This window comes from Typopeltis vanoorti, chromosome 17 (assembly GCF_054136105.1).
Source record: "Typopeltis vanoorti isolate ZY-2024b chromosome 17, IOZ_Tvanoo_1.0, whole genome shotgun sequence".
Lineage (NCBI taxonomy): Eukaryota > Metazoa > Arthropoda > Arachnida > Uropygi > Thelyphonidae > Typopeltis > Typopeltis vanoorti.
This window is the reverse complement of record NC_143565.1, coordinates 64,700,448-64,717,057: the sequence shown is the minus strand read 5'-3', so window position 1 is coordinate 64,717,057 and position 16,610 is coordinate 64,700,448. Positions and strand designations below refer to the sequence as shown.

Genomic DNA, 16,610 nt, shown 5'->3' with positions numbered 1-16,610 from the left:
TTATCATACATGTAGCATTGGATGAATCCTCGAGAGTTAATAAGCTCAGCAAGAACAGAGGATTTACACTCATCCCTAGTAAGACAAAGATTATGGTTCTTGAAAAAAATACAGGCATTCCCTGATGTACGTAGATCCAACTTATGCTGATACGGAGTTATGACTGATTGCAGGAAAGATTCTGATGAAACTTGACACTAATCAGAGTTATGGACAACTTAAATGAAACTTCCAATGAAACTGCATATTTTGGAGACAGTGTATTGTCCAGCCAGTGACTCATTCATTTATTAGACAATCATTCATTTGTCGACAGCACCTTATTCTTGCATGTTTTTGTTATACTGCGATTTACGGGTTAAGTAATGGAAGTAAAAGACCAAGTGACATGAGAAGTTGCATCCACTTGCAAACATAATAAGATTGAACTTGATGAAATTAGATGTCATTAAGAATTATGAAGGTGATCAAGATATTACATACTTATCATTTGATTTTAAATTGGCTGTATTGATTGTGAATACAGTCATTAAAGATGAACTCCAATATGAGTTATTGAGTGATCGGAATTATTATTATAAATGTTTTAAAATTGTGTTAAAACATAAAATATGAGCAGTTTATTTTTTAAAAATAAATGAAATTTATTTATTCTAAATTTCCCTTTTTTATTATTTACATGATAATTGTGTCTAGCTTATACAGAGAACTTCTACCTGTTACAATTAGGCTTGGAGGCTGACCTGATTGTGGATGGTCCACTGGAATAAAACCACATGTAAGTCTGGAACTGCTTGTATAGACAGAGAAGGTCCTAAGAAACGAGTGTACTTTAATGGAGAAATAATTGAAGTTAGCAAATTTAAATACCCAAGATCCATTTTCAGTGTGAACACCAATCAGAGTTATGGACAACTTAAATGAAACTTCAGAATGCTGTTCAGAAGACATAAGAAGGTTAGGAATAGCTAGAATAATAGTCAGAGACATCTCTAAAGGAAAAGGATAGCTGCTTTAACATAAAAATATAATTTCTTGTCAAGTGTATCATACATTGTATGCTAGCAGCAAAACTTTCTACGACTATCTCTGATCTGGAGTATTTAAAATAATATATTAAACTATTTTACTACTTGTATACAGAAAATGTGACTTTCAATAAAGGTCGCAACTGGTTTGGGTAGTGATTCTTCCCATGATGTTTTAATTATGGATTACGGAGGCAATTTATGTGAAGTCAGCAGCCTCTGTATACATGTAGATTAGTCACGAAGATACCTCGCACATAAACTTTTTATTTGCTACAAAGGTTGGTTAAAGGATTAAAACATGAATATAATTTCTTGTCAGATGTTAAAGGGGGACTCAAGGATCTCTTATAGTGAAAAGTGGACAATTTGATGGATACCAGAAAGGAATCGTATCCATCAAAGAACTTAGACTCCTTAACAGCATTGATAGAAGATATCTGAAATACCTGAGCACAGAAAGAATGGAAGGAGGATTTCTCAAAACAGGATTTCTCAAAAGCTACAACTCTAAAGATTGGTCTTTAGAGTTGTAGCTTCAAGAAAAGCCTGCAGCAAGACCACCTGGTAAGAATTGTGGTACATTGAGATGTGGAATTACCACATGCCATTTGCTGATGTCCAGTGAAATTTTGGATAATGTGATAATGTGAATTAGAAAGTTTGACAAGGGGAACAAATATTGACTGATATTATGGGAAAATGAGTGTCAGCTCATAGTTGTCATGTGCAGAGTTCTTCATTTTGGATGGAAGAGATTGCAGACTGAATTATCAATTCAGGATCTTGGTATAGAGGATTGTGACTGCATACTGATACAATGCTAGATTACCACTTCTTCTTTGTTTGAAAGTGTAACCTTGATGAACAAACAACAAAAAACAAATTGTAGTCAAGTGGAATGATAAACTATAAAAGAAAAGCAAGCTGTGAGTCAGACCCATTTTTAGCCCATGTAACTGTCATGTGGACCGAAAATATCAGCATCTTGTGTAGTATTTTTGCATATTTGTATGAATTTCTTATTGCTTGTATTTATAAATTTATATTCCATTTAAATTCTGGTAGTTATATTTTCTAACTTTTTGGTTTTGTTAAATCATAAATCAGGTGCATGGACAAGGAAGATTGATACACACTAATATATTAATCTATCAAAAGATTTTCTATCTTTTGATAGATTGCCACATGATAAGTTAAAGTAGAATGGCTGGAAGTTGGATATTAAAATAGATTGGATTTTAATTAAAAATAGATTGACTATCTGATAGATATCAGCAAAAGTTGTGTATAGAGAGGGAGACAAAATCCTGGAAAAGTTACTGCGATGGTTTGAATAGCAATATTTAGTTGTTTTGCAGCTGATTCAAAGATATGAAGAGTAGGATAGTTGTTGTTGTGGCTTTACAAAAGGACTTAAAGACGGAGTGAATTGGAGTGTATAAGGCCTTGATTAGGCCACATATGAACTACAGTGCACAGATTTGTTTTTGCACCGAGTTTTCCAAAGGATGAAAAGATATGTATGGATGATATTACTACTATTACTACTAATAGTAGTAATATCATCAGAATGTCAGGAGGTGACTGAATGTAGTTTATGGTCTCTGGAATGTTGAGTATGAAGAAAAGTTGATAAGATACAATTTATATAATGAATAGAAGAAGGAGAGGTGATAGAATAGAGACATAAGCGGGTAAGGGATTCTTATCGGATTAACACTTAAGAGATTTTTCATAGAATGGTTACAGATGGAGGCAAACAAGAGGTCATCCATGGAAGCTGTATAAGGAAGGTATGAGCAAAGGAGTGAGAAGCAGGTTCTATGCATGGAGAGTGGTAAATGATTTGAATGCATTGCCTTGTTAAATTGTGAATGAATACAATTCACTAAGGAATGTTTCATTCATAGTTTAACAAGCTTAAGCACATAAAAGAGAAATGCTTGTATTTTGGTATAATTGTAAATAGCCTGTAAAACTTTTAAGATAATGTGACTAGTACAATTTTTGTGAGTATTCACATGTGAAGTTCCTTCTAAACTGTATATTAACAATGAAAATAATATATATCTTGTCTGCTAGCAATGATAGAAAGTTTGTGAATTGTATATAACCAACTAACAACACAAGGTCAAAGTATACCGGCGAGACACCGGGATTAGCGAGATGCCTAAAGTGGTCACGTACGCGGCACGTACCCTACGTACGCGTAGGGCACGTGGCGCACTGAAGTCTTCTTGAAAGACACTATGGAAAGGCAAGACCCACGAGTACAAGAAAATAGCATATCGGGTGAAAATTAAGTATTGCAGAAGGGTGCTGATAGGGTTGATATAAAAGGGCTGAACCCCCCCCCCCCCACCAATGGGGGAGGGGGGGTTCAGCTTGCTTCATTGATGATATGTTTGTCATTTGGAACACGGACAAGACACTTTGGATTCTTTTGTTGTTGCCTACCTAAACTGCCAACACTCCAAAATTCACTTCACAGTAGAAAAAGAATTTAATAACTGTGTGCCTTTTCTTGACACATTCACCCAGCTTTCAGATGGTTCATTATCTTTTTCCATTTATAGAAATCCAACACACAGAGGAAAATATCTACATAAACAGTTACATAGCCCAGCAGTATGGTATTCTTGCAACTCTTTCTGCTGAACATCAGCAGAAAGAGTTGCATCATTATAGCTGCAGGTTACAGCTTCTACAAAAGTGGCAATTACTACATGCCCCTCTTACTTCCCCCTCCCGAAACACACAGGAACAAAACACCACTTTATCTATTCCTTATGTCTGAGGTATACATCTGAAAAGATAGCTAAAGTATTAATAAAATATAACCTTTGCACCACATTCAAACCAGATGCTAAATTAGCAACTCTGATCCACTCTCCTAAGGATAAACTCCATCTTCTGACATATCATGGAGTATATAAACGAAATATAAAGTTCCATGTCACTGTGACTTTGCCTACCATGGACAGAACAGGAAGATCTGTTAACATCTGCTTTGGAAAACAAAAATACATTCACTACCATTATTATGGTAAATCTGGACTGGCAGACCATGCTTTGAACTCCCCTTCACACAGGATTAGATGGAAGAAAACCAATGTGCTAGAAGTCATTACAGATCAGAAAGATTATTTTTAGTCAGCGATGGTTATGAACACATGCAGATTAGTCATGAATACATCCCAGCCATATGTCGTTGGGAGGTTGGGGAAAGCAATGGTGAACTATCCTGTAAAAATCTCACTAGGAATACTTTGTGGGCAATGCCTACAAAGTCACTTACGGTTGGAAACGACTGAAAGGGAAAACCAGTCAGTCAATGGTTATGAAGCATTCTTCTAACCTTAACAATATGGCTGCTTTCATTTTCAAAAACTTTCAAAGACTGTTATTCTGTGATCAATTCCAACACAACTGTAATACTTTTAGAGGGTGCCAAATTGGGACTTTAGATCTTTTATTACAATTTGAATTATTTCACTTACTTATTGTCATGTATAAACTGTAACTTTGTTTACTCCGAAGATGCTGGTTTGAAATCTACCAAAATATAATCAGTCAATAAACATTCTTTTTATAATTTAGTTAGTACTATGGGCTTTTTTAATCCAGAAACCTCTCTAGAGGCAGAATCATATTTTTAATATGATTCTACCATTGCTGCCATCTGTTTGCTCCATGAATTTTTTCTCTGAACTCTCATATCTATGCTCTCTGGTCTTTGATCAAGTTCTTTATTTCAAATCCAACCTGAAATCCATAACTTGAAACTGGTTTGAACACTGTCTTATCTAATTTTGTGTTTTTGCTAATTTCTCTTCTTATTCCATATAAATTTATTCAGCTAGCTCTCTACCATACTAGCTTTGCTTATGCTGTTGTCTATTTCCAAATTTAATTTTCCATCTTTACCAAAAACTGTGCTTAAATAGCTGAAATATTTTACTTGTTCTGCAGGTTTATTGAGAATGCACCTGAAGTTTCATATGCATTTTCATACTTTTGTTCTTTATATTGTTGAATTCTATGCCAAAGTTGTTACAGCCATTATGCACTTGAGTTAAGAGAACCCTGGAGACTTACACTGGATGTATTTAGGAGTATATCTCTGATTCTAATATCAGATTTAATGCCACTATATTTTTAAATTTGTGATTCTTATAGATAATGAATAAGAGTAGAAATAATTAGCATCCGTGTCTTTTTTTTTTATTATTATTACATAATAATAAACCATCTTTCTGTATTTCATTCAATTCTGAATGCTGACTTACAACTTAAATATAGACTGTGTCTTGTTTTGTATAATGTTCCATTTATCCATATCATTGTAGTTTTGAAAAGCTTTCTTTTAGGCTCCTTTCTTGTGCCTTTTCCAGATCTTCAAAACTAAATACAGATCCTTTTCATATTCTTATGATTTGTCATAAAGTAAAAATCTGATCTTGTTGGCCTGAACCCAGCTTCTTGTTCTCCAAGTTTTCTTCTGCTATTTATCATAGCCTTTAAAGAATTCTTGCATAAATTTTACCTGGAATGCCTAGTAGAGAAATTCATCTGCAATTCTCACATTCAGCTTCATTCTCTTTTTCATAGATATGAGAGCTCTTCTCCAATTATTGGTAATTTGACATTCTGACCAGACCCTCTGTAAGAAATCAATGCAGCTTGGGGGATTTTCAAGAACTATCTAGTAGATGCAATGTCTGAATGTATTCCAAGGGTGAGAAGGTTAAATGAGGTAGGTGTGAGATGGCAGCATAAGAGAAATGGAAATAACCAATTCCATGAGGATTACAAACACCAGGCAAGACGGGTGACTTGGTTGGTAAGGGTAGCAAAAGTGATATATGAACAGCAGTTTGCTAATGAAGCCAAAAAGAATCCTAAGGAGTTCTTTCGATATGTAGCCAGCAAAAGAAAGAATGATTATGGAAGGATGACATTGATTGGAGAAAATGGTATAAAGACAGCTGTTGCAGAAGCTGTGGTGGAGATACTTAATGAGCAGTTCATAAAGGTCTTTCAATCTTGTGAATGTGACTCATGGAGAGAGATTGAGAGCATTTGATGATGGGGAGGAGAGACTGACTGTAAGTGAGCAAGAGGTGTATGGGGAGTTGAGCAAACTAGATATTAATAAGGCTGTGGGACTTGATAATATATCGCCACATATTCTGAAGGAATGTGCCAGGGAGTTCACGCCTGCCTTGATATATTTTTTAATACGAGTCTTGCACTGGGTCAAGTTTCTAAGGAGTGGAAGGAGGGCAAGATTGTGCCACTTCATAAAGGAGGTGATAGAACTCAAGCATCAAAATATAGGCCTATCTGTGTGAGTGTCAGGTGTTGTGGTTAAGTTGTTGGAGAGGCTTGTAAGAACTAGGATCCAGAAGTAGGTTGACAACAATGGTATTATCTTTGATGGACAACATGTATTTGCTGAAGGGTGGTCATGTTTTAGTAATATACTTACTTATTACAATAAGGTGATTGCTTCCTTGGACAGAGGAGAAGGATACACAGTAATATACTTAGATTTCGAAAAGACTTTTGATAGATTACTGCATGATAAGTTGATAGTTAAATCAGGGATCTGTTTTCAGGCTATTACTGTTTAATTTGTATATTAACGATATTGGTGAAGATTTGGATGGAGATATTCAGTTGTTTGCAGATGATGCAAAGTTGGGACGAACCATGAAGAGTAGAGAAGATGTTATGATCTTACAAGAAGACTTGAATAAATTGAGTGATTGGGAATGGAATGGGGATGTGAGTTCAATGTTGCAAAATGTAAGGTTTTAAAATTTGGGAAACAAAGATGGGATGCAGAATTTATGCTTGGTGAGGATATATTGTTGGAGGTGGAGGAAATAAGAGATCTAGGGTAATAGTGGATGAGGATCTGAAATTTAGGGGACACATACTTGTAGAAGTAGGGAGATACTTGTTCCATTGTATAAGGCTTTGATTAGGCCACACATGGACTATTGTGCCCAGATTTGGTCACCTGGTTTTCAGAAGGACGAAGAGATGTTAGAAAGGGTTCAGAGACGACTGACTAAGGAATGTCGAATATGAGGAAAGATTGAGAAGATGAAATTTGCAGTCTGGCGGACAGGAGGTTATATGATCAATATTTTCATATTCCAGAGGTCATCCCTGGAAGCTGTATAAAGAGAGTGTGAGTAAGGGAGCGAGAAGCAGGTTTTTTTTTCATGCAGAGTTGTGAATGATTGGAATGCCTTACCTGAGCGTGTGGTGTCTGCAGAGAATTTGAGTGTGTTTAAAGCACGGTATGATGAGCTTTGTGTATGATAAAAGGACCTCCCAGATGAGTCTTTGACTCCTTGGGTGGTAATAATAATAATAAATTATGCAATGTAGACACTGCAAAACTTTTATTATTATTACCCCAAGACCTCATAGAGTCAAAGACTCATCTGGGAGGTCCTTTTATCACACACACAACTCATCATGTCATGCTTTGAACATATTCAAACTCCTTATACCTCCATATTTGAGCATTTCTGGTCAAATATCATCTATTCCATGTATCTGCCTTTCCACATTTCAAGTTTTTGATGGCTTTTTCTACCTCGAGCATTGATGTGTACTCCTGTTTGCATCCCTGTTGAAAATGTTCAGATGCTTTTCTCTCAGTGCTTGTTTCATTTAAGTCTTTCAGTAATTACACCAGACATCTGGGATATCCGTATCTTCAAGTTTCATGTCATCTTTACCATCTTTGATTCCTTTTACAGTACTCTTTCCTCTATTTCTAAGCTTTTTTAATACACTCCAGAACATTTTGTCACTTTCTTGATATTTATATTCTGTATTCTTACTACAGTCTTTCTTTTTTTTCCTAAACAATAAAGTCACGACTTTTTTGTTTAGCTGCTTTTACACATAGCTGACCTCTCTTATATTTTTCTCTGTGTTCTTTCAGAGCATCTGCTGACTTATTTATTAGGAACTTTCGTTATGCTTTCTTCTTGTCCTGCTATCAGCATAAGGAGTATTAATGGAATGAAAATTGAACTTGCAGAAGATTAATTTTATTAATTAAATAAAATTTAATGAAATAAAATAAAATTTTTAATTTTATAAATAAAGTGAATGGAGAACCTGTGGAACAAGTAAAACATTTCAGCTACTTAGGCACAATTTTTACTGAAGATGGTAAACTAAATATAGAAATAGACAACAGAATCAGCAAAGCTGGTATCGTGGGAAGTCAATTGAATAAATTCATATGGAATAAGAAAGAAATTAGTCGGAACACTAAATTAGCTGTATACAAGACTGTGTTCAAACCAATTTTAACTTATGGATCTGAGAGCTGGGTCAGAAGTAAAACACTTGACCAAAGACTGGAGACCGCAGATATGAGAGTCCTGAGAAAGATTAGAGGCGTGAACAGATGGCATCAATGGCAATATCATATTAAAAATGAGGATATTAGGAAAGAAATTGACATTGTCAGCATTCAGGAATGTATTAGCAGAGCTAATCTCAGATGGTATGGTCACTTAAATAGAATGGGAGAGGAAAGATTAGCAAAACAAGTGTTCTCTGCCAGGTTGGCAGCAAAACGACCCAAAGGAAGACCAAGATATAGGTGGATTGATACGGTACAAAGTGCCTTAGACGATAGAAATATAAGATCTGATAATGTTGGAGTCTTGACAAGTAACAGACTGATTTGGAGGAAAATTGTAGATAGGAAGTTAGTAATGATGTAATTTTTTCATGTAGTACTGTCATATCCTGTACACCCCTTGAGGGTACATGGCAGGAATTTGATGATGATGATGATGATCAGTTAAATCAATTAATTGATTAATTTTAATAATTATCATTAAACCAACATCTCATTAAAAATGGATTGTATCCATGACTTTTCCTTTTTTCTGTTGGAGTGGCAGCTATAATTTGTCATTCCACTGTTTCCTACACATGACTTTGTCTGATATTCATGCATGCATATGTACTGTATAAATAAATCAGTAATAACATATTTCTTTTTTCTAGCCATGTAAAAAGAAATCAGCCAGAAATTCTTTTTGGTAAATCTTGTTATGATCTCCCAGTAAAGAAAATAGCTAGATTATCTAAACAAGTTTTAGCAGCTTTTAGTGGCCCTTCAGGAGGGCTTACCAAAGTTAATCGGAAACCAAAAGCCTTTGAATTTTTGGATATAGATGTAGACTTTATTGATGAAGATTATTCTGGAAGTTGTGATAATATTAATACCATTATAGAGGAAAAAGAAAATATAAATATTTCTCAAACACCAGAGAAGATTATTCAAAAAGAGGAATCTAAACAGAGTTATCAGGATTCTAGTTTATCAGGTCTGTTTATTTCAGTTATCTGTTTTAATTTAACAACAACAAATATATATATAATATGAAACTTTTTTTTTGTGAAGGAAGTCACTAAATATATTTTTTTCAATCATAATATAAGCAGTATATATATATATATATATATATATATTATTATTATTATCTGAGACCTCCGGGGAGTCAAGGATTCATCGAGGGAGGCTGTAAATTACCCAACCCAGCTATCGTACCTTCCATTAAATTCATTTACACTAGATACACTCACTACCCGTAAGGGCATATTATTCCACTCATTCACTGCTCTCTAGGAGTAAAATCTAACTCTTAAACCTTTCTTGACTGAGAACAACCTTAACTTTCATGGATGCTCCCATGTTCTCTCTCCACCTTCCATATAATGAAAAATTTCATCATTTGAAATGCTATAACACCCATTCAAAAGTTTATAGACCTCTATCATATCACCCCTCTTTCTCCTGTTAACCAGAGTCGGTAATCCACAAACTTGTAATCTATCCTCATAATCTAAATCCCATAATCCAGATATAATCTTTGTATTTAAATATATATATTAATTCATAATTCATTCATTCTGAATAATGATGAAATGTACTTCTCAAAATATACATTATGTTTGTGGCAGAAGAAAAGCATTAAAACATCTAACACAAATGTACAATAGGTGTGTCAAGAACTTCTTGGATGGAATTTTGAATGACAGTGAGAGATTATGAGTGTCATAATGTTGGTCTGAAAGACTGCTTAATAAGTAGAATAGGATATGATAATGAAATAAAGATGCAAAAAAAAATGTTAGAGATTGAACCATTGTAGAAAGAAGTTTAAGGAGGCGTCAGTTGGAAAGTATGTGAATATGGAGCATGAAAAGGTAATGAGCAAAAGTGAAAAAATGAAAGTGTGGGAGAATTAGATGAGATCAGTAATGATGAACAAAATGGAATAGCAAAGAAAGTTTATTTATATTTTGTTATGCTGGTTTACTGATTCATAGTGTAGTGTGTGCTGATGGAGGGGAGTGTCTGGAGATGTGATGAAGATGATGACTCTCTCTATGAAGAGTGCAGATGTAGGTAAATGATAGTGATGTAATTAAAAATGATTTTCGAGATACACTGGTTTCCATAAATTAAGAAACAAAGAAGAATCACGATAACAAAATCTGTATAATGAATTTTTATGTAATTTCATGAAAAGTAGTATGATAGGGGGTGAAAGACACCCATAAAAGTTGGAAAAAAAATTTAATTCACTAACAAATGAGTACATGAAGACAATAGTCAAAAACGAGTTCAAAATAAGATTGTCAAAGTGCCTCAGTAAGGAATGTGGTCATCCTTCATAGCAATATAACACTGACAATGATGTTTCATACTGTTTGTATTGGTTTCCAGGAGCTCAGTTCAATAACAACCATTGTTCCTACAAAGCTGTCCTAAGTCCCTCAAGGTTTTGGGAAGGTGGGGGGGGGGGGTTGCAACAGCAATCCCCTTCCCTTCCCAAAAGCTTTTTTTTAAGCTCCTTCCTTCTAAGAACGCTTACGTTCGAAGGTCTGATTCCTTTGGTGAATTTAAGCAAAATATATATATATATTACCAGCAGAGAATTGAAGGATATATATAAAGAAATGGCTTGATGTAAAGTCAGGTGCAAGGCAAGGGTGTATACATACCCTGCTGTTATTCACTCTTAATGTGAATCACATTATGAAAAAAAGTGGTATTAAAACTGATATGAAAATCAAAGGTATGAAGCTCAGTTATTTATTTTATTGCAGATGATGTTATACTCCTAAATAAATCCATTACACCATTTTTAGGACTAACATAACTGCAGTTACGAATTTGGTAGGAAAATCAGTAAACAAAAAGATAAATACAAGAAAACAGACAGGACATGAAAGATATTAACTGCATTCTCGATGCATAACCTATAGAATGAGTAAAACATTTTGACTGTTAGGCATAACTTTAAGTTGAGGATGGCAAACTAAATATGGAAACAAATAATGGAATAAGTAAAGTTGGTATGGTGGGAGACAGTTGAATTAATTTGTATGGATTAAGAGAGAAATTTAGTGAACTAGCAATATATTTGGGCCACTGTGATCAGTATACAGCCTATCCCTGTCATGTCAAATCCTACCTTCTTGTGGAATGGTCCATTTCCATAAAAAAAAAAAGGGCTTGGGCACTTGCACCGTGCATTCTCACTGCAAAAGGATATCTTCCTAGTTGGAGTAAATGCCAACTAGACTACAAGGTGGTAGATCACCTTCATCACCTGGTGAAACAACAGAACCCTGCTTATTGAGGCCTGAAGTAGCGAATGCTATGTGTGGCCTTCAGAGCAGGGGATTCCAGGCTCCCTCCTTCTCTATGCAGTATGAGTGATACCCTTTGAGGGCATGCCTAACATACTTAAAGACCCTGACCATCCTCCATTTCGAGGGCACAACAGTGGAAACACAGGCTGGCCATCGGATAGCATATGGGACCAAACCAGTGTTGCTGTCATTGTTTGTCTGTTTTGTTTTTGGTTTATTAGATGAAAGAAAAAAAGTGTCCTAGGTTCGATTCCCGTCGGTGACGTGAGGAGCTGAAGGATCTTCCTCAGCCATAGCCAAGTTAGCCAGTCTTGGGCATGGACAGCAGGGTTTTTTCCCCAGTTTATTCTGGGGTTTTTTCATCCCGCAATGCAGGCAAACTGGCCTTGAGAACTCAACACTACAGTCCATAGGATACACCGGGGCATAAGGCTGACCACCTCATCCTGTAAACGGAGTGAGGTCCGATGATCAATGGACCCTCGACACCGCAAGGTAAAAGAGGGTATAAGGAAGATGATGATGATAGATGAAAGAAAAAGTGGGGGGGGGACAGATAAATTTATGAACATGACACCTGTACAGAGAGAGAGTGAGCATTCTCCTTGCTATTCCTTGGCCTTGACAGTGCCCCTACATCCCACTACCAAGACTCCCTCACATAATCCCCTGCCAGGTCATGCCTGGTGAGGGAGTCTTGGTAGTGGGATGTTGGGGCACTGTCGAGGCCAACGAATGGCAAGGAGAATTCTCTCTCTCTCTCTCTCTCTCTCTCTCTCTCTCTGTACAGGTGTCATGTTCATGAATCTATCTGCCACCCCCCACTTTTTCTTTCATCTAATAAACCAAAAATGAAACAGACAAACTATTACAGCGACACTGCAAACAAAATAAATCTCCCTCAACAACCAGTTCATCCAAATGAATCAAACCAAACACAATATTCCAAACTTACCAGGATTCCTACCAAAATAAAAATAAAAAAATCATTTTCATCCACTTAACAAACATATATAGCATAAATTCTAACATAAACAATGTTCATCACTACTTAGACATCCAAAGCTGACCTTCTCTTAACAGAAACACAAATTGCAACTTCATCAACCAGTTTATCTGCAATGTTCAAATTATACTCTTCATGATTCATCTTGCTACAAAGGTTTATTAGATGAAAGAAAAAGTGGGCCTGTGCCTTTTGTACATTTTGATATTGCCTGGCAGAGAATGCCAAATTTAGAATCCCCTGCTTTAGACCTCATTTGGCTAAATGCTTCCTTGCCGTAATAACAATCATCTGCTGCATTTACCAGTCTCCAAATTTGGAAAACTACAAGGGCCTCTTCACCTTCCTCTCCATGAAATTTAACCATCTACAATCCAACTATCCAAACAGCAAAGTCATTGTCTTAGGGGACCTGGATGTCCACAACTCCAACTCTCCCCTTCTCCAACACTACTGATCAAGCCACACAACTTCTGTAATGCAGAAGTTTTTGTAATAATGTAATGCAAATCATGCAGCCACCTACCCAAATTCTAGATAAACCTCTTCACTTTCTCAATACCTTTTTGATCTTTTTTTTAATTAGTTCTCCTTCCAGAAATACTGTAGAAGTTATCTCTCCTCTTGGCAACTCAGACTGCAATCTTGTGCAAGATTTCAATCTTGCAGAATGCACCTCCTCTGACTGTACTCAGTTTTGTGTGTCTGTTTGTACAAAGGTAAAAAGTGGAATGATCTCTGGAACTGCTACTCTTCTCTCCCATGGCATGGCATGATCATTCCTTCTGCTGTTTTGACACAGACACCTGCACCGAGTCAGAAACCATTTCAACCATTAAAAATTCCCATCCACTTTCCAAGCCCTGGTTCAACAGAAGATATATCAAAGCAGTCGAAGGAAAAAAACTCATCTTACTGCAGTTGGCTTGCATCGACCCACACAATGAATGTAAATCAACTATCAACAAATGTAAATGAACTATCAACAAATCTAAATCCAACTTCATAAATCCAATAGTAGAAAACGTATCCCTTGTCCAAATGGAAGTGTATCCTGTGCCTTCTGGTCACTCGCAAAGCCATCGGATGCTCACCTGCTCTCCCATCTAGATGGCACCACTCTTACAGCACCCAAAGAAAAAGCTAACCCCCTAGTATCACTCATTTCCTATAGCTCCTGCAGAGATGACGAGGGCATATCACCTCACTCCATACCAGTAACTAAGCACCATATGCCTCCTATAGCCTTTCAGAAGAAAAACAAAATTATTAGACACTTGAACACATATTAGACAACCTGAGCACTACAAAGTCATCTTTGTAGTGTTCAGGTAGTCCCGATGGCATTTTTCCTATTCTACACAAATGTTGTGCTCCAGAGATAACACCTGTCCTCTATTGTCTCTTTAATCTTCTACACGCAGCTAGCTCCTATCCCATCTCATGGAAATGGACATGTATCCAACTCATTCCAAAAATGAAAGACAAAAGCCTACCTTTCAACTGTCATTGCCTCAATCTACAAAAAATGGAGAAAATTATCAATGGTCAACTTCTTCACAACCTAGACGATCAGCAGTTAATCAGTGACCACTAGTATGGATTCTGCCAATCCAGATCCATGGCTAATATCTTAGCATACATCACTCATCACTGGACACATGCTATGGAAAGATTTGGAGAAACGTGCTATCGCCCTTGACATTACCAAAGCTTTCGATTGTGTCTAGCATCAAGGCCTGCTTTGCAAACTGCCTTCCTTCGGTCTACTTGCCACCCTCTGTAACTGGATAGCTAGCTTTCTCTCTGGTCATTCACTGCATGTCATGGTGGATGGTGCCCTCCTTGAGTTTTGCCACCAATGTAGAAGTGCCTCAAGACTCCATTCTTTCACTTTTTTCTCTTACACATAAATGACCTACTCTCAATCATTAAAATCATGTTCAAATCTTTGTTGACGATAGCACTCTCCATTCATCCTACTTCTTTGTCAAACCATATATTTCCTGGAAATCCCTTACATCAGGATCATCTGTAACCAGTGCTTTATACACTGATGTCCCATACCATTCTTTAGTGGGGCAAGGATAACATAGTTACCTTCAATGCTGACAAAATGCAGTTCTACCTTTCCTCTCACAAAAGGCATCTAAGCTCACCTTCCCTCATCCTCAGTAATACACACATCACCAAACAGGTGAACTCTCTCTTCTTGGACTGACACTTACCTCCAAACCTCTCTTGGCACAAACACATCACAACAATAGCTTTCCTCAACTTGTAAAAAAAAAAATAGGCATTCTTTTCCACTCAAGAAGCTATTTTACACGCATCCAGCTACTAACTGTATATAAATCTCAATCAGCCCATCCTTAGAATACTGTTCACACATTTGGGCTAATGCACCTAAAATCTCCTTAAAAAAAAAAAAAAAAAAATTCTTAATGCAGTCAAGAGGAGAGCAATTTGACTCATAGGTGACCCTTCCCTCACAGGCTCACTTCAATCTCTATCTCCCAGATGCAATGTTTCAGCTCTGTGTGTCTTCTTCTGTACATTAATGGTCACTTCCTTTACAGTACAACTTCAAACTCATTGAACTTGCTTCTCCTCTTCCTTGTTTATTCCATCTACTTCTGTCCTTTGGAACGGACTCCCCATGATGTGCTCCCCAACAATTTCAACCTGCACTTTTTAAGAGGAATATCCATAGATTTCTTCTTTCTCAACCGTTATCTGTACCTAAGTGACTAATGTAGTGATTGAAAGTTTATTTTTCACTTGGTTAGACTATAATAAATTTAGTTTAATCCTTTATCTAAGTGTGAGCAAACAAAGTTTGTGCCTGAAAGTATCTTCAGGACTGGGGTAAGTTAGTACAACACCAGGCAACTTGTTGCAAAGGTGGAGCAAGATAACCTCACTCCTATCTCAGTATCTCCCATAATGTAAAACACATCTCCTTGCAGAAGTTTGCGCCTGAAAGTATCTTCAGGACTGGGGTAAGTTAATACAACACCAGGCAACTTGTTGCAAAGGTGGAGCAAGATAACCTCACTCCTATCTCAGTATCTCCCATAATGTAAAACACATCTCCTTGCAGAAGTTTGCGCCTGAAAGTATCTTCAGGACTGGGGTAAGTTAATACAACACCAGGCAACTTGTTGCAAAGGTGGAGCAAGATAACCTCACTCCTATCTCAGTATCTCCCATAATGTAAAACACATCTCCTTGCAGATATATATAATGTTAAGGGAAGGGCCACTACCCAGACTAGTTTCGACCTTTATTGAGATCTCTTCAGTGGGAGCCTCAATAAAGGTCGAAACTAGTCTGGGTAGTGGCCCTTCCCTTAATGCATAACATTATACATATCTGCAAGGAGATGTGTTTTACATTATGGGAGATACTGAGATAGGAGTGATGTTAGCTTGCTCTACCTTTGCAATGAGTTGCCAGGTTACCCCAGTCCTGAAGATACTTTCAGGTGCAAACTTTGTTTGCTCACACTTGGATAAAAGATTAAACTTAATTTATTATAGTCTAACCAAGTGAAAAATAAACTTTCAACATCTTTCTCTAAATCCAGAGTAATTTAATAAAAAGGTGGCACACCGTTTGGCAACTCCTATAGGTAGAGATGACCTTGCTAATGCTTCTACCTGGTATCTCCACTTGGGCCTGGCTCCCACTGAAGAGACCTCAATAAAGGTTGAAACTAGTCTGGGTAGTGGCCCTTTCCTTAATGCATAACATTATACATATCCGCAAGGAGATGTGTTTTGCATTATGGGAGATACTGAGATAGGAGTGATGTTAGCTTGCTCCACCTTTGCAATGAGTTGCCCGGTGTGTGT

General features: G+C 36.6%; 1 protein-coding gene across 1 annotated transcript in view; it reads left to right on the top strand.

Annotated features, from left to right (window-relative positions):
* The window catches only part of LOC150097448 (PP2C-like domain-containing protein CG9801), a 124,549-nt gene that overhangs the window by 16,446 nt on the left and 91,493 nt on the right, over nucleotides 1–16,610 (top strand). The window contains exon 2 of the mRNA XM_090407354.1: nucleotides 9,087–9,409. Coding sequence (XP_090263480.1) covers nucleotides 9,087–9,409 — 323 coding nt within the window. The remainder of the gene's footprint in view (nucleotides 1–9,086; nucleotides 9,410–16,610) is intronic.